Source organism: Mirounga angustirostris, unplaced genomic scaffold, assembly GCF_029215605.1.
Source record: "Mirounga angustirostris isolate CCGP_5_RB_7025 unplaced genomic scaffold, mMirAng1.0.hap1 SCAF_5, whole genome shotgun sequence".
Classification (NCBI taxonomy): Eukaryota; Metazoa; Chordata; class Mammalia; order Carnivora; family Phocidae; genus Mirounga; species Mirounga angustirostris.
This window is the reverse complement of record NW_026991713.1, coordinates 124,183,105-124,210,492: the sequence shown is the minus strand read 5'-3', so window position 1 is coordinate 124,210,492 and position 27,388 is coordinate 124,183,105. Positions and strand designations below refer to the sequence as shown.

General features: G+C 40.8%; 1 protein-coding gene across 2 annotated transcripts in view; it reads right to left on the bottom strand.

Moving 5' to 3' along the window:
- Window positions 1-27,388, bottom strand: part of RSU1 (Ras suppressor protein 1) — a 193,226-nt gene that overhangs the window by 82,035 nt on the left and 83,803 nt on the right. For both annotated transcript variants that reach the window (XM_064592010.1, XM_064592009.1), the window contains one exon: window positions 7,489-7,621. In XM_064592010.1, the coding sequence (XP_064448080.1) occupies window positions 7,489-7,621 (133 nt within the window). The remainder of the gene's footprint in view (window positions 1-7,488; window positions 7,622-27,388) is intronic.

Sequence of the window (27,388 nt, the reverse complement as noted above, 5' to 3'; positions counted from 1 at the left end):
GGTGATGGAACAGCATATGTTCCAAGTAAGACTACTTAAAAATTAACTATTAGAGTGGAAATAGTATTTCTTGACTGCAAACTTTTTATACCATGAGTCTTAAAAAAGACATATGAAATAACACACTAACACAACAGGATAAAATATGAAAAGTTGTTTCTTTAATGGTTGGCAAATAAACTGGAACATCAACAGATGCCTATGAACATAACTCACAGTTGAGCTTTTTATCTGATAAAGCTGATTGAAACTCCTTTCATAGTACACATCCTAAGTCAGAATGTCTGACGGTACAGAAGAACCCTGAACTGCCAAAAACTACCAAAAAATCCCCTCAAAACCCTCTGCTAATTCTCAACCAGAATAAAAAGCCAGCATGTAATAAAATAAGATATTACTGTGTAGAGAATAGAAATCATAGATCTTTTTTTATTATAAAAGCGCCACTTATTTATCTCTCAAATAAAAACTGCGAATGCAGGCAATAACTCATCTTAGCTGGATAGAAACCATCAAGCATTTAACTTTAAGATTACTGGGAGTTAAAAAAGGTTGTCAATATGCAGGGCTGATCAATTTCATTTCATTGAGGAGGTCCATACTTAATAGCTCAATGTGATTATATCAAGTAAGTCTCATCTAAAAATGGAACTCTTAATAGTGCCTGAAGAGGAAGTAAGCTGACACATTTCCTTTTTAGAGTACAGGCTGAGTCTAGCTTATGTTGATTTTCTTCTGTCAAGTAGAACAAATTATCTTTATTCTATTTACCTTAAATTGATACTGTAACAAATCACGCTGTACATTACAGTCCAGCTATACAAGACAGCCTCAATGTAAGCCTGACAGTCAATATACAAGTTGAGATAAGGGTGGGGAGGGAGGACATGATTGCTCTGCACTTAAAATCATATTACATAAAAGTGTGAGGTTCAGAATAAACATCACTCTTCTCCTTTTGAGGCAGAAGTTGTGGTTTTTTTTCCCATTTATTCTAAATGTATTCACAACTTTTTAACGGTAAGTGTAGTGTACTTAGCCGCTGAATAAAATGCAGAAAGACTGACAGAGCTTCTGCTCAATGGCCAAACCTGACCGAGCCTGTCCCCACAAAGGTGGCAGGCCAGAAAGGTGTGGCTGGGGCGTGACCACACTGGAGGACCACAGTGAACGTGGATATGCGAGGGAGGCTTCCCCAAGTCTGCATGTGTAGCCAAGTCAGAGTAAAAAACATTCCAGAATATACATAAGATGGGGTTTCCTGGATGTCTCCAGGAATACCAGGTAACCCCCTGAAGCTGGTTTTTAAACCCTGGTAGGGTTCACCCTAGACCTTTATAGGTTTAGGGGACGGAGGTTCCCTACTGTGACTCTCCCGGAACCCAGGTGCACTGGCAATGTCAAGGGGGATGCACCTTCCATTTAAAAAACTGAACTATTTTGCATGAGCTATAAAATTATAGAAAAATAAAGCTTCAAAAGGCAAATAAAAACTTCATGTATCGAAAAAATGGTGAACATGTACCAAGAAAATGGAAAAATACTAATTACCTCTAAAGTATACCTGAATAATAGTGCTCAACAAGTTAACAGCAGAAAAGCAAAGATCCTTTTAAATGTAAATTACATTCAGCAATCTATCAAAAAAACTTGGAAGAGAGACAAAATTGTTATGTACTCTTCCTCGCATGATCTGTTTTCCTCCTGTTACCTTAAGAGGGAGGTATTAATTTACCAGGGCAAGGAACAGCTCATGCAGACACAGAGCAACAGGTGAATGACTGTGTCAAAGATCCACAGCTGATATTACTGTCCTTACATGTCTGTTCAGGGGAATAAACATGTCTCAGCTCCTTGTGCTGGTAACATACTATCTGGAGAAAAAGGAATGCTTGCAATTTTACCAATGAAAGTCAGCATCAGATAAGGGATATGATACAATACCATCCAAAATATACCTTATGGGTTTCCCTTTCCTCTTTCCTATTTCTTAGCATGTTAGGTAAATGCAACATATTTGCATGCAAATAGATTCAGAGACATCAGAAGTTTGAATCGTATTTTTTGTATTATGGAAGAAATGTGATAATACATTTATTAACTTAAGAAAGAACCAAAATATACATATGTAACATCTATAAAGGAAATATAAATTACCAGGAACCCAATACACAGTCAACTTTTAAAAATAAAAACAATCTTTTATGTCCAAAACTTTAGGGAAAAAAAACAAACAAACTGGGTTCTTCATTTTCATGTCTACTCTAAAGAAATATTGTTTTTCTCTGGCTTAATTTGAGCTATTTTCAGGTACAGTAATGAAAGAAAAGTCAACATTTTTCCTGCCTTCCTGTATCACTACGTAAAATTCACTAACTGCTAGAAAGGTCCTGGAAGTTTAACCCTCTCCTTCATCCTTCTGTGGTATTTATAAAACCATCTGCTAGTTCTGTGCATCCATTTATACTTCAGCAGAAACTAATAAGGTTTGGAGGGTTTTGTTAGAAGGGACTTCCTTCCTGGGTGCTTGAGTGGCTCAGTTGGTTAAGTGGCTGCCTTCGGCTCAGGTCATGATCCTGGAGTCCCGGGATCGAGTCGCGCATTGGGCTCCCTGCTCGGCAGGAAGTCTGCTTCTCCCTCTGACCCTCCCCCCTCTCATGTGCTCTCTCTCTCTCATTCTCTCTCTCTCTCAAATAAATAAATAAAAACTTAAAAAAAAAAAAAAAAAGAAGGGATTTCCTTCCGGAAAGGGCTATCTCAAAATGAACGGGATCACCTACTAGGTTTGAAATGCTGCAGCCTTTTGGTAGACCAGATAGATCTGTTATTCAAGGGTCTTCTAGGTCACTGATGCGGCATCCATTAGAGGATACGCTAGTTGTTTAAAAAAAGCCCATTTACATCTGCCATAGCCTGTACACAGGTTTGCACGCAGCGCAGAAAAAAGAAAACATTTCTTAGTTTGAACTGTGCAAGCAAAGTAAGTTCAGAGACAATAACCAGCAGATAAAAGTATTCCTCCTTACAAATCAAACAGGATGACTTATTTTGCTCGATTTCTAGCGAAAAGAAATTGCCGGCATTTTTCTCATCACTGCCCACCATTCACCAAGTGTTGCTTTGTGAAAATGTTTCCACTAACTGGCATGCATAATCGTAGGGCCGGTCGTCACTCAAGATTAAAGAAGAAAATAAAAATATAAGTGAGTGTGGCGCCTCTCCCTAGAGATAAAAGCAAGTCACAGGGCAGGAAGAATGACGGGAAAGCATCCTCTGAGTGATGCCACTCTGGAACTGAGGCTTTAGGACCACCATACTTCGCAAATTGCAGCCTTCATGAGAATACCTGTTTTCTAAATGCCTCTTTCAACCAACACATTTTCAGCCGAACATTTGTCAAACCTCTTCTTTTGTTAAGAGTTAACTTGTCAGCTTTTATTTTATTTTTTTATTATTATTATTTTTTAATTTTTTATTTATTTGCGAGAGAGAGAATGAGAGACAGAGAGCATGAGAGGGAGGAGGGTCAGAGGGAGAAGCAGACTCCCTGCCAAGCAGGGAGCCGGATGCGGGACTCGATCCCGGGACTCCAGGATCATGACCTGAGCCGAAGGCAGTCGCTTAACCAACTGAGCCACCCAGGCACCCCAACTTGTCAGCTTTTAAAATGGCTTGCGGTTCCTATCCACCTTCTTTGATGGAAATGTGAAAAGTGTGAGTTACTCCCTTTCACAAAACATCTTGTCAAGGATCCTGACTCTAATCTGACTTCTCCTTGGGGGGCGGGGCGGGGGAAGGAGGGGGGAATCTACCTTCTGGAAACTTAACAAGTGGTGACTATTTGATCATAATTCTGCTTCACAGAAATAAGAGAGGTCATGCAAGGAGAAAACCACCACCAAATACAGAGTTAAGGGGTGACTGGAGAGCTCGACCACAGCCAGAAAATGCTAATGCCCTCACAGGGTTTGCTCCTCAACATCCCGACCGAGCGAATGACTGTACTTGAACAGAGAGAGTTACATAATGAACGGGCAATGCGATGACACCAGCCAGTATGTTCCCTTCACTGAACGTATGATAAATGGACAAAGAGCAGTCTCCACCTGAAAAATGAGGAGGAGGACATGAGGGATGCCCAAAGTGTACTCAACAGAACAAGCTCCTGAAAACGACACCTCGACATGCTCCTGGCCACACCTACCCACGGCTCCTCCCTGCTCAAGTGCACAAGTTCCTATCTTCACCACGTTAAATCATCTCAGAGCATTTTCATTCTTCCTGCACACTGATTTCACTGCTTTGTTTCAAATGTCCACGTCCCCTCTTGGAGTCCATGAGAGCCTGGAAGTCGGATCATCTATCTCCTCTGCCTGTCGCTGCTCTAGACTCAGAAGGCCTCTGAGGACGTGCTTGGAACAGGAAGGTCGCTGTGAAAGTCAACCACGTACGTGGATGGAAAGGAAACATGCCAGTAAGTTCTTTACTGATCTCGCTTAGGTAACAAGTCAATTGGTTAGAAAATTGGAAAAAAAGGGAAGGATCATCATCAGCAATTTAAGTGCCAAAGTAAAATTAAAATATGCTTTCTTGGTAGTCTGAAGATCAATATATTAAAAAAAAAAAGGATTTGTTATTGAAAGGGGTATACGTGGCTTATAGAAAAGACGTAAGGAAGCAAAGAGTAGAAACTGCAGCTTTTAGAACAGAATGCCTAAGATGGAGGTGCTGAATGTGCAACTGGCTTTTTTCGGAAAAATGGACGTGTAATGAATACACTGCCTCCTCAAAAGTCATCATATGCACAGCTTTATGCTACAAGTCCTCTGATTAGGAAGTGGCTACTTAAAAAAATTAAAGAATTAAGTCGGGTTCTAGTTACATGAGGCTATAGCAATATACAGCTATTCACATAAAAGAGAACCTTACATGTTAAAACTCAGTGAAACATAATGGTGGCATTTCTGTATAAGTATTTTTTTAAAAAAGAATAAGATTAAGAGTCTGACTTAGTGTCTTACCTGGTTAATAGTCCACGTGTTTGGCTAGTATGTTTGGTAATGGAGTGAGCCCAGCTACTACGGGAGGATGGGTGAAGGACAGAAAGCTGAAATAGAGAATGGCCAACACTCTTCTCTTTCCCAAGGAGGAGAGAAGAGGAGAACTCCGAAGGAATTCACCAAGGGGTCCTGCCCTTGAGGAGGTCACATCAAGTGTATCCTCCCCACAGAGGCTCACGAAGACTCCTCTAAAAGCAGTGAACGGTGTACTAACCTGTCCCCCTAAAAGGGGTTAACAACTCTCCTATGCTTACTTAAGCTTTTGAATGTTCATTTCACTGTGTAAAAGATAATATCATTCTCCATGAGGAAATCAAAAAGCAAGCTGGTAGGCAAATTGCTTAGATTACTCTGATCCTCAAAACTAGGATGCTGATAAGAGAGAGAGGGCTATATAGACAACAAACATGTTACTGATTAAAATGTCATGCTGTATACTTCCTTTCGAATAACTGAACAATTAACTCAATGAAGGCAATGAACCTCATTCATCCAAAATCCTAACCATGTTCAAATAACCAGAAATAGTTTATAATATATCATAAATAGTGTATAATGGTGATTAGTTGTAATAATGACTAATAATGTCTCTGAGGTAATACAGTATCCATAAATTCACAACTTAATCTTTTAAAATGAAATTAAAATTAGAAGTGCTTTTATAGGCAATGTATTCTAAAACACTATACATTATAAATTAATGGATGGTAAAACAAAAGATTGTTAGCCAGAATAAAAAAGAGTATTTTTCCCAGTTCTCACTCAAAAAAAGCTTGCTTGTAGATTTTTCTGCATGTTAAAATGTATACAAGGATTTTCTAAAAAGATAACCTACAAACCAAGATCTACAGAGACTGCCACTTACCAACAAAAAATCAGACATCCATCTAAAATGGATGATAGCAATGATTAACAATTTAAGAGGAACAAAATGAACAATAAGCTGCTAATCTGCAATTATATTTTCACACATTTTCATAATGAGCTAATTTCCAAGGCTGAGCTATATTCATATTTAAGGAAACTATATATATAATTGCGCATAACTATGTGGCTCATGAAACAATAAAACACATCTTATACTTCTCTCATTTTACTCTTATAGGTAAGGCTTAAGATATATTGCAAATGTCACAGTATTATCTTAAAAGAAATCTAAACCATACTTTAAGCTGCTTTCATAGATGAGGATATGCTATCATGTCAGCAATTCTAGTCTATTTGGTTTTAACACAATTATTCTTCACAGCTCATCCTCTCTGGGATTCTGCCCGATGGAAACAGGACTATAACAAGTTCCGTATACAAGGGTATACAGGAAGGGGGCTCCAGAACTACAGCCCACCATGTATAGGCAGGGATTCTGCCCTGTTGGTTAATCCTGACCCACTGCCCCAGTATAGATTCAGCGAGGCCTGTGTTGGGGGGCAGGAGGGGGGGCATTGTTCTGATACCAAAAATGCAAGCTCCTAACTGCATGTGACCCTTAATGATCCTCTAGCTCTTCTCAACTAGCTGGGATGTTAACTTCTCAAAGGTTGGGGCTGCACACAAAATCAGATTAAACTGGACTATGGGTTTTTTTTCAAGTCTCTTCTATATTTGCTTAGAAGTAGAGGAGACCAGATTTCAGCATTAAGGATCATGAAAGCAGAGGAAAGAACGATCACTTCAATTTGGGGGTGGGATGAGGGGAAAATAATGTCAGAAGATATAACAACAACAGAGCAAGTAGGGGGTGGAAGAATTCCTACCGACCCTGACACAATGAGGAAGAAACAGGTGGGGACGGTTAGGTTTGGAGGCCTGGCTCCTCACAAGCTGCCCTTGACCCAGGGCAAGGACTTGAGGGATTCTGATGCTGTGACTTAAGCTAGCTGATTCCTCCTCCTCTTTTTCTGCCTTTTCTTTTTCTCTTAGAGAGATTATCATCTTGCTAGTGTAAGAGCTTCTGAAGAATAGAATGATGCTTTCCTAGTTGTCTCTCCTGATTCTATAAATAAACCGCTTAACAATTTTGTTCATAACATTTGTTATTTTTTGCAGTCAAAGGAGAAAAAAGTATGTGCTGATCTTAATGTGTCTGATGGATTTTGGCATCAATATGCCAAAAATGCACTAACAAAATGCAAAATTGCCAAAAAAGGCAATTAAATATTTTGGCATTTTGTTAGTGCCTTTAATATTCAACTAATACCTTAAAAAAATTTTTTTAACAAATTTGGTACAAATCCCCTTTGAAAACATCAATTAAAAATCATCTATAAAAAAAGAGACAATTACTACATGTTATTAATAAAACATTTAAAAATATTATAAGCTAACTGCCACCAATATGACAATGTCATATGATAGTTTTTAAAAGTGGTGTAATTACAAATACTATAAAACGACAGTCTACTATTTTAGAGAATCACCGTCTACTTACTATTTGTACGTCTCAGAACGGATATATTCAAAAACATGGGACACGCCAAGCTGGAATTGGTCAGCAATTGGGGTAACCCAGGGATTGTTCTCTGCTTTGAACACTTGCTTCTGACCAGTTAAATCCAAGTTTCCTGAAACGATGGAAGGAAAGAGGAAAAGGTGACGTTCATTTCATCCAACACAAAATCAGGTCTAAGAAGTCCTGCCCAGTAACCACGGCACAACCCCAAGGATCTCTTGGATCATTTGATTTGATTTTTAAAAATTGTGTTACTTCAAGTTCTCAATGATATGAAAGCAATGTTTAGTCCTAGTACCCTGGCCCAAGAAATTAGGAAGGGAGAGAGGGAGGGAGAAAGGCAGTGGGGGAACGAGGCAGAAAGGAAGTGAAATTGGAAGGCATTCTTGCAAATGCAGCATATGCTTTATTTTTCTAGGTATTTGTTACAGAGAAGAAAACGACCTATCCAAGATCGAAAGAAACAACCCTATCAGAACCTCCTGAAATTCTACTTGACAATGTACATCACCACTTGTCAAATCTGATCTAAACCCAATCCAATCAACACCACTATTCATCAAAGTAGAACATGAGTGACGGAAGAACGCTGCCCAGGTAAAATTATTACTGCATTCCTCAGGTACCATAAGCATATCACAAATCAGCACCAAATGAATCTCATTAACATGGCCATGCTAGAAATTCATATCTGTATTGTCCTTATCAGGTGACCGATTACCTTTAAAAAGCATTTCTTCATTTGATTCTCCAGCAGTCCCTAAGGTCAGTCATTGACATCACTTCATAGGTGAAGAAATGGAAACATGGCAAAATTAAGTACTATGTCCAAGATGAGAAAACTTAAGAATGGGGATTTGAACCCAAGGCTCTGATTCCAAATTTCATATTTTTCTAGAATGTCTGGGGAAGCTATCAGGTTACATGTCCTAGATCAACCAAGGATGAGTTAAGGAAGGCAGCATAAAAGACCCAGTAAGCGCCACCCACCCGAGTATCATCTGTTAGTAATCAGTTGCCTTTTTTTGTTTGTTTGGTATACTCAAAAATGGAAAAGGATATGTGTGAAAGAGCTTTCCATCACATGCTTGCCCTATGCAGGAGACGGGAACAGCACAGTTATGGAGCAGAGATGTATGCAGTTTACCTGGCAGGAGGCTCACCAAAGGTCTTTCCCTATAAGCCCTATTGAGGAAGTCCATTTTCAGACCCCCAGTCTACAGGCAGCCAAGGCTACGTAAACATAGATACCCAGCAACCATTCTTCCCAAAACACATCCAAAGTACCATGTTTGTCCTCTTTTGAAACTCTACTTGCCGATTTTGTCATAACTGATAACTCAAAATAAGGAGGACACATTCTGGGATGCAAGTATACCATGAAGCACATAATTTCCTTGCTGATCTGGGCTTTAGAAATGAACAAACATTTTTACTGGGAAGGTGATGTGATATTTCTTCTTAAAACAAAAGAATTGAGAGTTTCAATCTGTCTTCTTTTTGTTAGATGAACCTGTAACTATTCAGAAAAAAAAAAAAAGACCAATATAAAAGTGAATACAATTTAATAAAATGCTTTTAAAGAAAACTGATATTACCAAATATTACCAGTGAGTAATTCATCATGATCTTTCCAAAGCTTTTTAGACTCTGTTGGTGTTAAGTACAAAAATAAGCAGATAAAATTCTCTCCAAGATTACCAATATTGTCAATTTCCTCATCTTAATGGTTAAACATCATTAGTCAGATATTAAATCATTTGGTAAATTAATGGGCTTTATTCTCTAAACCATGAGTCAGAAAACTGCCTAGGGCAAATGAAAATCCCAGAGCTGCACAAATTCCCTGCTGAGCTGGGTATCTTACTTCGGTGTGACCTTTTAGGCAATGGGCTATTTGTTTGTTTTTATCTTCACTTGGGGAGGGCTTTTAGCTTTCCAAGAATAAAACTGATCTCTCCTTTCAATTCCTCTGTTAATTCTTCTTTTAGGATCTCATTTGCTACACTCTACGTCCTTGTCCACTCTTCTGTATCATTCTCTTATTACTTTTTTCTTCAATTTCCACTTTTCCTAAAAATGAATATAATGTCTGAAAAAAAGTTTTCCGTGTAAAAATTACTTTAAAAAAAAATTCTGTATTTCTTAAGTGTCCTGTGTTAAATACACAGTGAATAGGTTGCCCACAGTTCTTAAGAAGCATGGTCATCGAGGGAAGGGCCCACAAGCCAGACATCAGTAACCATGGTGTAGCAAGTCACTAAGAAGTTGGGGGCGGAGGCACTAGAAGATGAACACCTCTCTTAAAACATTCACCTAATAAACAAGCTGCATTTACATATCTTCCTGTCTCTAAGGCCTGCCCACCGACATCAGCATGAAATCAACCATGAAAAAACAAAACTAACAGAGACATTTGGAAAAAAATATATGTATTCCAAAGTGGCTAAGCAAAGAAGGAAGAGAAGTCATGAAAAGCATGAATTGCATAAGGAGGCAAAGCAATTCCTAAGCAAAGGGATCTACTTGTTAGTGGCTACTCTGACCTAAAGATCATTCCTCCCTGTTCCCCAAAATTGTTTATCCTACTGAGAAATAGAGTCTGAATTTCTAATGGGTATAATTTGATCTGATGAACATCCAGGACTCCCCATCATTCATATGTTACCACGAATTAACTCAACTGGGATCACAGGGATACTATTCTTTAGTTTGTGGAAGAAGAGTTGGGGGGAGGAGGGAGGGAAGTAGGAGCCCAGAGCACTTCTCACCATGCTGTATTTTCAGGGCGCTGGGTCAGTGTGAGAACACCGTAGACCAGGGAAAGGCTCTAGGAAGGACCACCCCCCCTTCTCCCGCCAGGCAATCCTCAGTTATTCTAAATTTGCTCAGGGACGACGTCCATGGACAGTGAGAGAAAGAGGACTCTCTTCCTTCCTGGGCTGTATCACAAGTTCCCTTCCACCAAGGTCCAAGGGTTGCCCCAAGAATGCAAAAGTACAGGTATACTATGAGCAAAGCAAATTTTAATGGATCAGCTTTGAACCTGAGGTCCAGGTACATTATTTCTGTGGGAAAGATGAGCCTGCTTTCTACCACCTACAACCTGCATACCCACTTGGGAATGTACATGGCCTCTTGTTAACTTATTAACAGCCTCTCGCGAAGCCAGCAGCCTTTTTAGTGAAAATCACGTACTAAAGTTCCATGCTCCCTGACTGCCACACATGGAAGACAGAGCTCGGCGAATAATGCCAAGAAAGGTCAGCCGTGTTCTCTGGGCCCTTTTGGCTGAAGCCTCTAACCCCCCGGAGATCTGTCAGTCCCTAGCAATGTCTCTATTTAAGTGCTGTCAATGGAGACAGAAGAGACAGAGGGGACTGCTAATGACGTCTGCTAAGTGGAGCTCGCAGGAGACACTGGATGTGGGCTAGACACACACCCTTTGGGGAAAAGGAGTGTGAGAGTCGGGGTACACACAAAGGATCATGAGACAGATCCTCACGAGCATTTCCGTTTCTCCCCCTTCACACTCATCTGTGCATTCTAGCTGGAGGGGGTGGGGGCCTGGGTTACCCTCCCCCACCCCCATGTGTTTATTTTAGTATGGAACGACTCTACTGAATCAGGTGCCCAGGTCCTCCCAGGGCTACCGGGACCGGAGGTCACTAGAAAAGAGCAATTCAGGTTCCCCAGGGAGACAAACCGCCCCCGCACCCCCAGAACGACAGCTTTGTGGTCGAAGCTGTGCTTTCTTTGTAACAAAGAACCCTGAAAACCATGCTTAGCGTCCACAGCCGACCTTAGAGCCGGCCACTCTTGCAGGCGACGCAGCTGGAAATGGCACGCGCCCAGCCGGGCACGGACTCTTCAGAGCGATAACCAGGCTTGGCGTGAGGAGGACGGTGCTTGTTTGTTTTTCAACTTCGTGTCATCAGCTGCGGCGGCGAACACATTCCTTACCTCGGTGCAGCTGTAATCCTCCCAGCCCGCTCTCTGGCCCCCGCTTCCTTACCTCACGGCGCGCCGGCCCGGAGGGCAGCAATTTCAGAAGGGGGTTAATATAATTAGAGTAAAGCTGGGCCATGATACTGTGTGAAAAGATGACACCCATCTCACATTGGCGGAGCAACAAGTTACCCTCGCCTCGGCAAAGCTCATCTGTCAGCTGCGGGAGGTAGGTTCCCTCTGAAGTAATAACATGCAGGAAGCACCTCACCCGGCTGTCAGTCAGGAGGCAATCCCCCTCGCTGCCGCGCTGCACGCTTCGGTGCGTCTAGTCAGGCGCCCTCAGCCAGCTCCTTTATTAGAAGCCTGAGCGGCGCGCTGGCGGTGTTCTAACAAGGATCAGGCAGCAGGATTAAGCGCTGTGACAAAGAGGATCTAATAAGCTAGAAAGTGGTGCATCTACAGACACGCTGGCTGGCTCCCAGACATAGATTCACTCTGCTCCCTCTTCAGTGGGAAGGCCCAGGCCACAGGGGAAGCCACCAGCACCGTGATTAGTGGTGACCCCCTGACCGATGCTGCTATGAAGATCATATATCACTCAGAGCCGTATTCTGCAATCGCAAATTGGATTTTCCATTTTATTACCTGCAGGAGGACCGCATATGCTTCTTGCCGGAGCCTCTAGTACAGTAAGCTTTGCTGTGCGCCCGTAATTTTGTAAACACTAAATCATGCAGAGCAATCGGTCTCCTTGCTGGTTATAAATGGGATCGAATGCAATAGGCAATTGTGGCCCCACTAATAAGCATGGTCATTTTCGCTTATGGAAATTGGTTATTTTCATAATCACCCTGTTAAGAATTCTTCCGGAGTACTCCAAATCCTGAAACATGTGGCCAGTAAACATTATTTATCATATATTAAGCAATCCAGAGTATATGGGCAAATTTTTCACGTCATTAAAGCAGCATTCCCTCCCTTCATAATTCCAAAATACCAGAGTGCTTTTTAAATTAAGGCACTCTCGAAGCCAGGTGCTCGCTCACAGAAATCTAAGGCCATGGTCTAACAAGGTAAAACCAGCAAACCATGGCTGACTGGGTAGTCTGTCATTAGTGTACTAGATCTGCCCAAACGCAGGTAAGTGATTTGCTGTGGAAGGGGTCCAGATGGGATATTATGACAGCTGAAAGATCACCTCTGCTCTTCAGTGAATGCACACACAGAAGCGAACCACAAATGACTCCAACACAGAATAAAAGCTACGTTTAAGACCGCTCCATACATAAAGAGATATTCTACACATAAATCTCTGTAATTCTTATTACTACATATTACACCGCTAATTACAGAAGTACATGATTACAGTTAACAAACGGAAGATGGAAGGTTCCTGCTTTTTCACTTCCTTAGCAAAACACTTCACTGGGTGGAAAAAAATGGTCATAAGGATCATAAAATAATGCTGACATTGTAAATGTTTGTAGTAATAAAACACTGGAAACAAGCAGAATGTTCACCAGCAGGTGCGGCAGAATAATGTATGTTCCAGCCTGACAGTTATTCCATGAGTGGAATAGATTTTTTTGCATGTATTGATGTATAGAAAGAGGTCTACAGTGTAATTAAAAAAAAAATTAAGAGTATTCTAAGTTTGCTATGACTTATTTTTTGAAAAAAAAAAAACCCATATATGTGCATGAGTAATTGTTTATGTAAAAAAGAAAACAAAGAAGACACGGACATCAAATTGTTAATGTGGGTTTCCTCAAAGAGGGGTAAAAGTTAAGGCAGGACAGGGATTTGAACCAGCAGAACAAAGGGTAAACTATTCATTTTCTCTATCAAGAATTCCATGTGCTTACAAGTAGGGATGATTTTTATAATTAAAAAAGAACAAAGTGCGCTGAAAGGAAATGCCAAAAACAAGTACAAAATACGTGAGGCTCATTAATTAGCGCCAAGGAGCGCATCTTATTTAAAAGAGCATCGTCCTACTGCAGTGAACACCAAGCTTTATAGATGATGGTCTATGAAGCCCTAACCGGATTGAGCATCTAGGTCTGAAGCTGTTTCCCTTTCTGCGCATCATCAATGCAATCAGAGTAAGCTGGGATGTCTCATGACAGCTCTCAAATGTATTCTGTGGGGAATTCGAGGCCATCCTGTCATCCTGGCAATTGTCTGCTTAGCCTTTCCGGCAACAATTTTTAAAACAGGCATTCTGTTCATTTAATACACCCAACGCACTGCTGCTTTATGATACATACTTAAACAAACGGTTGCTCTTCCAATCTAGTCAGGGGAAGAGTACAATTTAAATAAATAAAAAAAAAAAAAGAATAAAAACAATACCCTGCCGAGGGGCTTGAACAAAAGTGGCACCTGATTTATGTGTATGCCTGTGTAAAAGGGTTCAGAAGCCCTTTTCACCAATGAAGAAAAAGAGCATTTTACACAGGTTTCCCTCTGATGCTCTTGGCCATTGGATATCTATGCTCCAGGGTCAGATGGAAACAAGGGGCCCTCGGTCACTCGTAAATATGAGTACTCACCGACAGAGCAGAGGTAACCCCAATGCATGCCACCATAATCGCATCAATCTTGCCAGTCTCCTTCTCTGAATGTTAAATAAATAATTCATGTTTTCAACCTGCTGGTCACATAGGATTTCCCAATCATTCTTTCAAATGTGGGAGGTAATCTCATTTTTGCTTGCCAGATTTCCCTTTTATTATGTAATGCTATCAAGTGTAGACAAAGCCCAGGAGATGTGGCCAGAAGACCAGGCTCCTGATCCCAAGTAACATTTCATCAACTTTTTTTTCCCTGAGCTTCGGTTTCCTCGGCTGCCCTGTGGGGATAATAGTACCAACTGACAGGCCCCTGGACAGCAGGCAAAAAGTGTATAAAATGGTTCTGTAAACTGGAAGTCACTAAATAAGTATAAAATATTCTTCTTGTTATTATTATTTTAAGTGAAATCTTCAAAGGAGTGAAAATGTACACTTCAAAACAATTTGCCTAAAATAGGTTTGCTCAAGGAATTTATAACCTCCCCAAACTGAATGCACAGTAAGTCAGTATTATTTACACGGTGACCCTCTTAGGAGGAAGGGGCCCCTGTTCATAAGCTTCTCAAAGGTCTGGGATCAAAAAGGAGGGTAAGATCAACTTTAGGGCCACTGATTTCTTTTCCTGCAAGACTGAAAGATCCCTACATGGCCGCGGTCTGAGGCACCCTCCTGATGTCAGTTCCCAGAGTGCCCTGGGACATTCACTGTTCTCTCCACCCTCAGCCTCTCAAGTTTCCTGGTTCAGGACACCCTTCTGACCACGTGGGAAGCAGGAAATGTCAACACCAAGGGAGCCTCAGTCCCCCTGGAGACTCCAGGAGAAGTCACTGATTAATGCAATATAAACTAAAATAAATGTATGTTCAAAAGATTTTCAGTATTGTGACTTTTTATAGGATTGATAAAAGTATCACAAACCAGCCTTCACTAGAGCTGTGCAAGAGAAATGTATACAGAATGGCCACGGTACTGATTTTAAAGCATTTTTTTCTGCCAGTTTAGCATTTACTCAACATTCTATCTCAGGTTCCTTCAACAATTCCCTCACTAGCAAGATTTAATATTAATAATATCATTATGTAATGGATTTGTGATACTACAGACAGAAACAATTTGTTGTTCTCTTCCTTAAAGGCCCTCTAGTCCCTAGCTACTCCCTAAAGCCTAGGGTACATGGGGCTCACCATCACATCCACAGGGCCCACTTGCTTTTGCTCCAGAGCACACCTTTAGAAGAGCTACAACTCCCTTTCAATGAAACGTATGACGTCTTTAAGTAAGGGGCAGACCGTTTAAGGAAAGTAAACTTTAGAAATTAACACCCTTAACATGTAAGAGACAAAATCCAAGGTGGTATCTCCTGTTCATGCTGTTTTTTGTTTTTTGTTAAGGATTTCATTTATTTGAGAGAGAGAGAAAGCACAGAAAGAGGGTGAGAGGGAGAAGCAGACTCCCCGCTGAGCAGAACCCGATGTAGGGCTCTATCCCAGGACCCTGAGATCATGACCTGAGCAGAAGGCAGACGCTCAACCGACTGAGCCACCCAGTCCATTCATGCTTTTGAACACCAAAGCGTAAGGGAATGCAAAGACTAAAGGACAGCAGATTATATCCTGTTCACTTGCAGTTCGTAAGCATCCTTCTATCAAACTGGTACATATTCAAAAGGACTGTAATCCCCAGGGTTGGCCAAGGTTCAAGGATTAGACCCTTCCCGACATGGCTGGTCTGAGGACAAAATTGCACCTCTTTAAAGAAAGGTGATTTGGCAATATACAGTAGGAGCTATAAAAATGTTCATACTCTTTGACCCAGTAATTGCATCCTAGTGATAAATTTACACTAAGGAAATGATCACAGATATTCCCAATGATTTATGAATACAAATTTTCAATTCAGTGTTGCTTATGTTCTTCCTCAACATCTGGAAACAACTCAAATGTCTAAGGGGCTGGTTAATAAATTATAAGCACTCATATTATGTAGCCATATGATTAAAAATGTTTTCAAATAAAATTTAATGACATGGGATAATGGTCACGACAATATTGAGATGAACACAATAGGCTATAAAACTCATAGTATGGCATGTTTTTAAAAAGCATAAGTATCTACATGTATACATAGGAAAAAGACTAGAAAAAAATACAGCTAAGTAGGTACACACAAGAATAGAGACAAGACAGGAGGGAAATACACTCAGAATCCTAACAGTGGTCATTTCTGAATGGGAGGATCAAGAAAGTTACGCTTCTCTGTGTTTCTCAGATTTTCTAAAGCAGTGGTTCTCAAACTTGAGTGTGCATCAAAATTTCCTGGAGGCCTTGTTAAAACTTACAGAATTTTTGATTTAGTAAGACTTGGGAGACACAAGAAACGACAGGTTGTTGGCAAGGATGTGGAGAAAGAGGAACCCTCATGCACTGTTGGTGGGAATGCAAACTGGTGCAGCCACAGAGGAAAACAGTATGGAGGTTCCTTAAGAAGTTAAAAATAGAGGGCGCCGGGGTGGCTCAGTTGGTTAAGCGACTGCCTTCGGCTCAGGTCATGATCCCGGAGTCCCAGAATCGAGTCCCACATCGGGCTCCCTGCTCGGCAGGGAGTCTGCTTCTCCCTCTGACCCTCCTCCCTCTCATGCTGTCTGTCTCGCATTCTCTCTCTCTCAAATAAATAAATAAAATCTTTAAAAAAAAAAAAAGGTGGGGGGGCGCCTGGGTGGCTCAGTTGGTTAAGCGACTGCCTTCGGCTCAGGTCATGATCCTGGAGACCCGGGATCGAGTCCCGCATCGGGCTCCCTGCTCGGCGGGCAGTCTGCTTCTCCCTCTAACCCTTCCCCCTCTTGCGCTCTCTCTCTCTAATAAATAAATTTAAAAAAAAATCTTAAAAAAAAAAAAAAAAGAAGTTAAAAATAGAACTACCCTATGATTCCGTAATCACAGTACTGGGTATTTACCTAAGAATACTAAAACCCTAAGTCAAAAGACAGATGCACCCTTATGTTTACTGCAGCATTATTTTTAATAGCCAAGATACAGAAGTAGCCCAAGTGTCCACCAACAGATGAATGGATAAAAAAGATGTGGCGTAGATGTGTGTGTGTGTATAAAAATGGATAAATATATATAAATACATAAAAAAGAATGAAATCTTGCCATTTATACCAACATGGATGGAGCCAGAGAGGATTATGCTAAGTCAGTCAGTCAGAGAAAGACAAATACCATGATTTCACTCATATGTGGAATTTAAGAAACAAACGAACAAAGAAAAACAGAGACCAACCAAAAAGCCAACTTTTAACCATAGAGAACAAACAGATGGTTACTGGAGGGGAGGTGGGTGGGGGATGTGTGAAATAGGTGAAATGGATTAAGAGTACAAGCATCAGGGTGAACACTGAGTAATGTACAGAATTACTGAAACACTACGTTGATAGAAGGTTTTTTAAATTTTAAAGAAAGCAAAAAAAATTACATCTTGAGTATTGAAATCTGTTGAACTTTCACATATTATTACTAGTTCTACTGAAGATGTCAAAATAAGCCCCACAAATCAATGAATGCTTACCATTATCATAATCTTTGTCGTTGTAATTAAATCGCTATTATTTGCCTAGCACGTACCACGTACCAGATGTACCAGACGTCGCTTCTAGACCTTTGAACTTTGCACACATTACTCTAAGCAGTCACTACAATCTAGCATGTAAAGTATTATCATTTCATTTTAAAAAAGCGACCACTTGGGTGCCTGGGTAGCTCAATCAGTTAAGCGACTGCCTTTGGCTCAGGTCATGATCCCAGGGTCCTGGGATGGAGTCCTGCATTGGGTTCCCTGCTCAGCGGGGAGTCTGCTTCTCCCTCTACCCCTCCCCCCTGCTCATGATCTCTCTCTCTCTCTCTCTCTCTCTCGGATAAATAAAATACTAAAAAAAAAAAAAAAAAAAAGCAACCACTAACATTCAGGGAGGTTAAGGTCATCCGACTAGTACAAGGCAAAGCTGGGATTCAAAGGCCAATTTATCTGGTTCTTGCAAAGCCCCTGGTCTTTCCAGGACAGGACACGCATCTCCTCCTACTGCAAAAAGGTATTGACTGAGGTAGTGTTGGAATAGTCAGTAACTTGACAAGGTTTAAAGAGCCCCGGGAAGGCATACGCAGAAATACTCCCCCTTAACCCCCTTGTGGGTCCAGAATTCTATCATCAGAAACATTATCTTAAGGGTTGAAAGCCTAGTTGCCGCCAGGTATTCTCTTCTTATATGAAAACACCCTGGAAGAGTAATGCATTAGGTTGATACACTTTCATTAACAGGACAGAGTACTTTTAACAGGTGGCGTTAATATAGACACACACTCCCCTAATCAACCCTTTTCAACCAACATCTGAAATGGTACTTTGAGGTTGCATGGGTTACACATATTCTAACTGTAACATTACTTAGAACCTGATCAAGAGTTGGATGTAAGTACAACTCCAGAGCCCATTAAGGGAAGTTTGGAGGGTGTGAGGGTCTTTGGGGATCGAGTCTTAAGCATATCTAGATTTCTATAGGATTTTATTTTCCAAATTATGTGAAAAGAGGAAATGACTTCTCAGATAACTTTATAGGAGCTATAAGGCCAAACAAATACAAACTGATCCAATCAGTGTGAATATGATCCCATCTTCTTCTTTTTTTTTTTTAAAGATTTTATTTATTTATTTGCCAGAGAGATAGAAAGAACACAAGCAGGGGGAGCGGCAGGCAGAGGGAGAAGCAGGCTCCCCGCCGAGCAGGGAGCCTGATACGGGACTCGATCCCAGGACCCCGGGATCATGACCTGAGGCAAAGGCAGAGGCTTAACCTACTGAGCCACCCAGGTGTCCCACAATCCCATCTTCTTAATAATAATAATTTTAACGACCCTCTCAAATGGCAACAACTTGTCTTTTTAATGGCTAACCTCAAAAACAGTTGCTTTTTAAAAAAAAAAAACAAAAAAAGTATGGCAATTTTTCAGCCAATAGTACTAATACTAAAGTTTAAATGTCATTGTAATATAATACCAGGTACTTGGTTCATATGGAAGTATGAAATGAAATTAATTTTATTTTTTTATTTATATATAAATACCCTTGAATCCAACTTTATTAAAGGTTAAGTAAGGGATCAACCTACTACACAGAACCTAAACTTAAGTTCTATGTAAAAATGGCTTGTTTCGGCTTTGCTCCTCACTCTAGAGCTTACATTTTTATTACTTTGGTGCCATGTGTTATGCTCTCTGCAGAGGCTGGAGATGGTAAGAGTGCAGATATTATGTCATATAAAGTATGTACTAATTAGGAACTGTGAGTGACACAAATGCTAAATCTACAAGAAAAACTGCAACAATTGTAACTTAATTTCCAGTGAATTCAAAATGACGCTAAAAGAAACGCCAAATGTTCTTTAGGTAATGTACTAACAGCCCATTTTAATGAGTTTTGATGAACTTCTGTTTATTTTCAAGTTTAACAATAACAGCTCAGAACCAAGATGCAATGGAAAGAAAACCACAACTATCTCTAAAGCAGGGTTTCCATGCATGTAAATACGCACATGCATGTGGACACCCACCTACACACTCACCCTACCCCAGGACTTGAGAAATAAAATAAAAGCGAAAACTACATCCTATAGCAGAAAAACCATAGAGTTGGGGTAAGTTTCTACTTTTACAGATAACTATATACTTTCTTTCAGTATAAGTGATATAAGGCAAATAAATATCCCAAACTAATAAAAACAAGAGGACCTTACGGTCTGGTGCTAATCTAGAGTCAAGCAGAGGCCAAAGATAGAAGCTAATGAATATGTTTAAAAAATTTAACAATAAGGCTTAAGAAACACGAAAGCAAAATAACCACAACTCAAGGTAAAAAAAAAAAAAAGTCTACCCCGCTTCCCCAGGATCTACTTAGACAATTTACCATTCCTAACATATGAAGAAAGTATTAACTATAAATAACAGAGAGAAAACAGAGATCCACCACAACTTGGGATTTGGGTGAGGATGATTGCATCATGAATTTGTTTCCAGTATTTTTGGAAAGCCAACTGTCTTGGGTTAAAAATATGAAATACTGCCACAGTTAACAATAAAAAAGGAAAGTACTATGATACTCTACTCAAGGGAAAAAAAAAATCAACAAACACAAATATAAAATTGTTTTCAATGTGTGAAGGTGCTTCAGAGACTCAATTTATTTACCAAAAAAAAAAAAACCAGAGCTCACATTAGCCAAGTCCTGGCTTGACTCCAGGCCTTGGCACCTTGAAACGAGTTTTCTGACTATTACTGGTTTACACTGTGTGGTCAATCTCAAAACTCCAGCTTGCTACCATCAAATGTCAGACTATCCTGATCCTCCTTAACCATTATCATCATAAAAATGGTTATCAGAAAAAAAAGAGAAATAGAATTTGTGTGTTCTCAATGACAAGAGTTGTTTAAAACACAAAATGACAACCTTAAGTAGTAAGTTATCTATATGCGACCTTTTATACACTATTTGCATTTATTATTTTATTTAATCTTCACAACCTGGAGATCTAAAAGAGATGTTCACAAGGGAAAAATTTTTGCTTGGTAGTTAATTTGACATCAGCAGATATAAACAAACAGTGTCCTATGGCCTCACCAAGAGCCAGGTCCCTATATTCAGTAATGCAAATTTAAAATAGTAAAATGCTCAAGTCTAGGATAAACAAAGTAGGCTCTGCACAGTGGTCAGAATGGTGGCAGCCATTTTAAAAAACCTGTTCTTTAAAAATGCTATCGTGCAAAATCCTTCACAGGACGTCGACTCACCTTGCATCAACAATGTGGGACTTACTTGGGACGACCACGACCAAACGTGGCATGGCCTTCTGCTTCTACACCTACCTACGTGCCTTCTCCCCTGTGCCTCCTGACAGAACGTAACCCATTCAACGTCACCTCTTCACACAGGCCTGCACATCTCCACAGAAATTTGATCCCCGTGATCTCTGTCTACCACAGAGACTATTTCTGTTGCAGTACTTATTATATTTTATAATTTTGTTTGCTTGGTGTTTTCCCTTTGGTCTGTTTCTCCAACTCCACTGTGCCTCCCATGGACCCAGAAGCAGTTAGGAACGGTCTTGCTCTGCGTGGCGCCTGGACGAGCTCGTAGCAGCGGCGGCTGAGTCCGTACTCCCTGCGTGTAACACCACAGTGGAACTGTGACCAAAATGTTTCCATTTCCGCGTCCCTCCCTATTAAAGAGGATGGGAATTTTGTCTTACACGTTTTTCTTCTCCTGGTGTCTTCTCCGGGACGGTGATGTACTTCTCAAGTGGGATGAGAGGTTGGTCCCTGGAAGGGTGCCTTTCACAGGACTTGGAACAAAGTCTTACAGGCAGCTACACACTTGTTTATCTACACCTCACCCCAGCCCCACCACAGACTGTGACCCCTCTGCTGCCCCGTTTGACGGAAGTGACGGACACTGGCGAGGTCAGTGAGCTGGGCACGGAAAGACAGCAGGGGAGCGGAGGAGAAAGACTAAAAGCATTGCAGCAAGCTCTCAAAGGTGTGTCCGATCGGCGGACTGTCGTCACTGTTTACTCTGCAGCGCACACAATTCCATGTCACCCCAACACAGAAAACAATGTACGGCATAAGTGATAAACAAATAATCTGAAAATGAGGAAAATGCTTTGTGTATTTATGTACCACTGACTAGACCAGATGTCCTCTGTACATGATCTCAAAGGCACCTGAAAACGGAGAAGAGGCCTCCCAGTTAAGGAAAATGAGGTTTGGAGACGATTCTGTCACTTCCTGAAGGCCACGGAGCTAGCAAATGGCGGCAATGAGATTCACGCCAAGGTCTGCTCCTTACATGCCACGCTAGGTTGTCAGAAAGGACCGTTTGCTTATTCTTGCCCATTTTTCCTCCTTCCTCTGTCTTCCCTTTCCAAGAAAAAATGACAGTGACAATGGCAAACACTCTCTGAAGTGTGCTGGGGTCGGCGCAAAATGGTCGACTCTGCCTAAAACAGCACATAACCTCGGCTGTGGTATAAAACACAGACATAAAATATTGTAGACAGCAAATAAACACATATACTTCAGAAATACATCTACAAATATAAACACTAAATAAAAATCAAATAGAAAACAGAAATGCACAGATTCACCGAGTACAGACAGTAGCTGAACTGCATAGATGATCTTGATTTCACGATACATAACAGTATGTAGGACACCAATAAGAACATTTCGGGAATGAAAAAGTCCTATGAATTTCACAGTTAATTCAGGTTTGGAAGAAAACCCTCTTTGCTTCTTGCTAAACATTTTCTCCTGTACTGGAGTTTCTCTTAAGTCTACCATACCAAAAATAAATTACTCCAAGGAGCGCAATTGGTGGCTCAGTCCGTTAAATGTCTGCCTTCGGCTCAGGTCATGATCCCAGGGTCCTGGGATCGAGTCCCACATCGGGCTCCCTACTCAGCGGGGAGCCTGCTTCTCCCTCTGCCTGCCTGTGTTCCTCCTCTCACTCGCTCTCTCTCTCTGGCAAATAAATAAAATCTTCAAAAAAAAAAATAAAGTTAAACATCTTCAAGACACAGGCCCATCTAACATTTACAGCAGGGCCAAACAGATGATACTCCAGAAGACGGAGGTCAGGGGAAAAAAAAAAAAAAATCAAGCTTTCTGAAGAGCATACTACTTGTATATAATTCAAACCACTATATATTTATGTAAAATATTATGTAGCTTATTTCTATTAATTGACATAATTTGAGCTGAGGGAGTCAAGCGTGTGGCAATCTGATTTCATTACTCTTACTGACATTTCTAACTATGGGTACCATTTGGTGGATCAGAAAGAGAAGGATGCAATCAGACATGAAGGTTAAATTTCTCTTTGATTATACAATATCCAGTATTTTTTCACCCTTTAGGAAAAAACACTTCCTCAAAGATGTTGCTGACGTTTTAAATCTTTAAACTCCATACATTTGTCAAAGAAGTGCTGCTCCTTTGTAAAAGTTACGGCTCTGTCTTCAGGGGGCTGCCATGTTGGTACCAAATTACACACAACAGAACAAAAAGCACCTCACTACAGTTCAGTGAGGCACAGGAGCAGGCTCCAATGGCCCTTCTCAGATGCTATTTGATGATGAATGATAATATTAAGCTCCTACTTGAAGGCAGCCTACAGTAAGTCTCCATTCCCTGATATTAAAAACCTGGAAAGGAACATAAAGCTGGCCTCCTACTATAATTTACCCCCAACTGGTTAAAGCACTCTTCTGAGATAACCAGCCTTAACTAGAGCAGGACAGGAAAGAGGTTGGCAAGAGGCTGGATACGGAAGGGTGGAGGCCCAACGCCAGGGGAGGATGGGAGAGGGCATCACAGGGGGCGCTGTTTTCCTGGACTGGTCAATCTGTATGATCAGCCTTAGATTTTAAACGTACTTACTCAAATCTACGGTAACTTAGGAGCCATCCGATTAAATGGCGTGAAAGCGTTTCTCTGTATTCCCCTTCCTTAAAATCCATCAGCGGAGAGGAGAGAATGAGCTCTTAAGTGCAACAAGTAAAATGTCACCACCTCATATCAAGAATTATGATGAACGGTAGCTGAATTCTGGGAAATTTCAATCCACGTTGGTAGCGGACATACAGCTCCTCAGAATTCAAACATGGTAAGATATTTTTGTAACAGTCCTAAAAGCTCCATCAAATGACCCTTTTGTTTGAAGTGCTGATACTTCAGTGTGAGGGTCTGCTAGAAGACAAGGGGAGCAGTGAATAATCCCAGAGAAACCCCGCTCCACAGCCAGCAGCCCAAAGGGAGCTGATGGGTGACGTGCAAACAAGCATCTTCACTCCCTGAGGAAAGAGGGAGAGGAGCAACACTGTGAGGGCCTCTGATTCCACTGCTGGCCCCCAAGGAGCAAGGTCTAAAAAGTGGGAGAGATTCTGCTTTAAGCAAATATGTAGCTCAAATGAGAAATGGGACTGATGCCTGGATAACTCACATCCCGAGAGTGGTGAAAACAAATGAAATCCAGCTATATGCAACAATACAGATGAATCTCAAAACACAATGTCAAGTGAAAGAAGCCAGAATACATACTGAGTGGTTCCCTTTATATAAAATTCAAGCACAGCAAAACTAAATAATAGTATCAGAACTAAAGACCATGGTTACCTTGGGGCAGAACGGAAGGCCTTGCACTTGATCAGGAGGAGGCCTGAGGGGGACTTCTGAGATGCTGTGGGTTTTCTATTTCTTGACCCGTGTAGCTGTTGCTTGAGTTTATACAGGGTGATAATTCACTAAGCTATAAGTTTATGTCCTATGGACTTTTATCTATGTGTGTTATGCTTTAATAAATATAGTGGAGAAAGAAGGAGAGAGAAAATAAATAAGTAATCCTACAGCTATCCTAAAAGAAAAAACAAGTCACTCAGTAATACTGTGAAAAAAATCAGACTGCCCTCTGATGTTGCCCTCGTAACATTCAACGTCAAAAGACAATGCCTACAAAGTTCTAGGAAAAGTTGGGGCGCCTGAGTGGCTCAGTCGTTAAGCGACTGCCTTCGGCTCAGGTCATGATCTCAGGGTCCTGGGATCGAGCCCCGCATCGGGCTCCCTGCTTGGCGGGAAGCCTGCTTCTCCCTCTCCCACTCCCCCTGCTTGTGTTCCCTCTCTCACTGTGTCTCTTTCTGTCAAATAAATAAATAAAATCTTTAAAAAATAAAAAATAAATAAAATAATATTAAAAAAGAAAAAAAAAGTTCTAGGAAAAGAAAAGGTTACTCAGTATTTTTATACCCAAATTACTTCTCAAATAAGAAAGGGCAGATATTCCCAAGTATGCAAGAACTCAGGACATAAAAGAGTCTCTCTGAAAAACAACTACCTAACAATTAAATCTAGCCAATTAAGCAGTAAGTCAGAAAGCCATCAACCCATTTTGAAAAAAAAAAAAAGTTTAAAAAGATGGTTACATATATTTATGTATAAAACTTTGGTATCTATCTATATATACAGATTGACAACTATGTATGAGACACCTCAATGTTATCCGTAATTTTTGTTTGTTCTTCATTTGATTTTCCTCTCTTAAATACAAATAAAATTTAACATTTTAAAAAACACTGTTCTTTGGGGCGTGTGGGTGGCTCAGTCTGTTAAGTGCCCAACTCTCGATTTCAGCTCAGGTCATGATCTTGGAGTTGTGAGACTGAGCCCCGCTTCAGGCTCCATGCTGGGTGTGGAGCCTGCTTAAGATTCCCTCTCCCTATGCCCCTCCCCCACTAAATATATATATTGCTTTTACTTATATAGTTGCCTTTCTACCTCTTGACATACCCTTCTGTCCATGTCAAGAGATTCCTCTCAAATGATGGTCACTGAAACATAATAATTATGTTGCTGAGATTTTGAGTGAATTTTTTGATCTTTTTGAATGTTTTATTTAAAATAATGAATATAAATTACCATATAATAGCAATACAGTATATTATTTTCCAAACTGAATTAGTTGGTATCCCTTCATTTTATCCCCGACCATCCCTACCCCCCACCAAAAAGAAAAAAAAAGACCCTAAATGTAACGTACCTAAAAACACAGACCTCATTATCTATAATCTGTATCTACTGGACCAAGTGAGCCACGGGGTTCAAGGAAGAGCCACTGCCTTAATGACAACATAGGATCCCGCACAAGGAAAGGAGCTGTACAGGATCTGACTGTTTTACAAACAGAGGACATATTCCAATGGCTAAACCTCCTTTCTTGTTAATCAAAACCAACACTCTGAACTCCAGGACATTTTCTCTAATAACTTACCTGGAGTTAACAAGGGAGGAGTTTCAAGCAACTAATTACTGCATATCCCAACGCAGCTGCCAGTTGGCGGCGTCTGCGGAGATGCCCACCAGCGAAGGAGCAGGCTGCCACCCTCACCCCTGCACTGACAGCCGCCGGTGACTTGAGAGTCAACTCATCTGGGAGACAAGAGCGAGGATGTTGCGCCTGGCTGCATCTTTTGTAATAATTACGTGGAGGAGATAAGTGGAATGGAGACAAATGGATACGAATCCTCCCAAAGCACCCAACTCAGCTTTTACATTAAACAAAAACAAACTCTACATTTTCTGGGATAAGTAAGTGTTTCTGGTCAATTCACAATCACCGGGAAGGCCAATTAAAGTTCAAACGTAAGCTAGCAAGAATTTTAGAAATCCTTTTCCTTAAACACAGTGGACGGCTGTTCAACTGCGGATTACAGCTACAAACATCTCAGTATCATTAACCGTGCACGGCAGTCAGAGAGCTGGACTTTCAAAGTTCACATCTCTCAAAAGACACAGTACATCTAACTCAGGCCACTGTTTTTGGCACAAGTTTCAAGACTCTTAAGGCTCTTCAAGACTCTTTAGAAGAACGTTTTGCATTTTTCACTCCAGAACCATACTGTGAACCAGGCCCTGAAATTTCCAGTGGTGAAATGAGTAAACATTAACAGTAAAGTGATAAAATAAGAAAAATGTAAAAACAGTACTGAAGACACCTCTAGCCAAACGGCGCCGTGCTAATGACTTCTACTTTTAGATGACAAGTCGTGCTATTTAAACAACCAAATTTCACTGCAGACATCCTTCAGGAACAGGTACTAAGGCAACCACGCCGATGCCAGGCTGTGGGGAGCCATGGGGGGCTGTGGGGAACCGGGGGAGGAAGAGCGCCTTGATATATTGATAATGATCCAAAACACCGCCACAAACTTGAAAAATTATCTGAGGAGAAACTAAAAACTGGACCTAATTCAACATCCATCTGGCATCTCTGAAAAAGAAGTAACTTAGGACTCCCTGTCTTTAAAAACTTTGATATTTCAAAGCTGCAAGTAAGGAAGACTCAAGTCTTCTGAATGAGATTATTTTAAAGACATTTTTGTGGTTGACATTTGAGTGATATGCCCGGACATGCCATCTTTGCTTGATTCCTCAGGTTTGGAATATTAAGCTGTTATCCGTAACTCACCCCCTCTGGCTGTTGTCAAAATACATCATCAAACACTCCTATTTCAAAATAGTTTTGTGTTAAAAATTGTTACTCATAATACCAATATGTAGAATGAGTGAAGCAAGCAATACAAACTTCATTTCTCCTCAATATGAATAATGAAAATCAAGTCAGACACACACCTACGCCCATCATCAAACGCAGACTCAAATCCCAGTGGAATTAGGATCCAGAAGTCAATAGATAACCATGCAGACCAGCCAGGTTACATGATTCTGGAGGATGGGAGGTGGGTCCACCAAAAA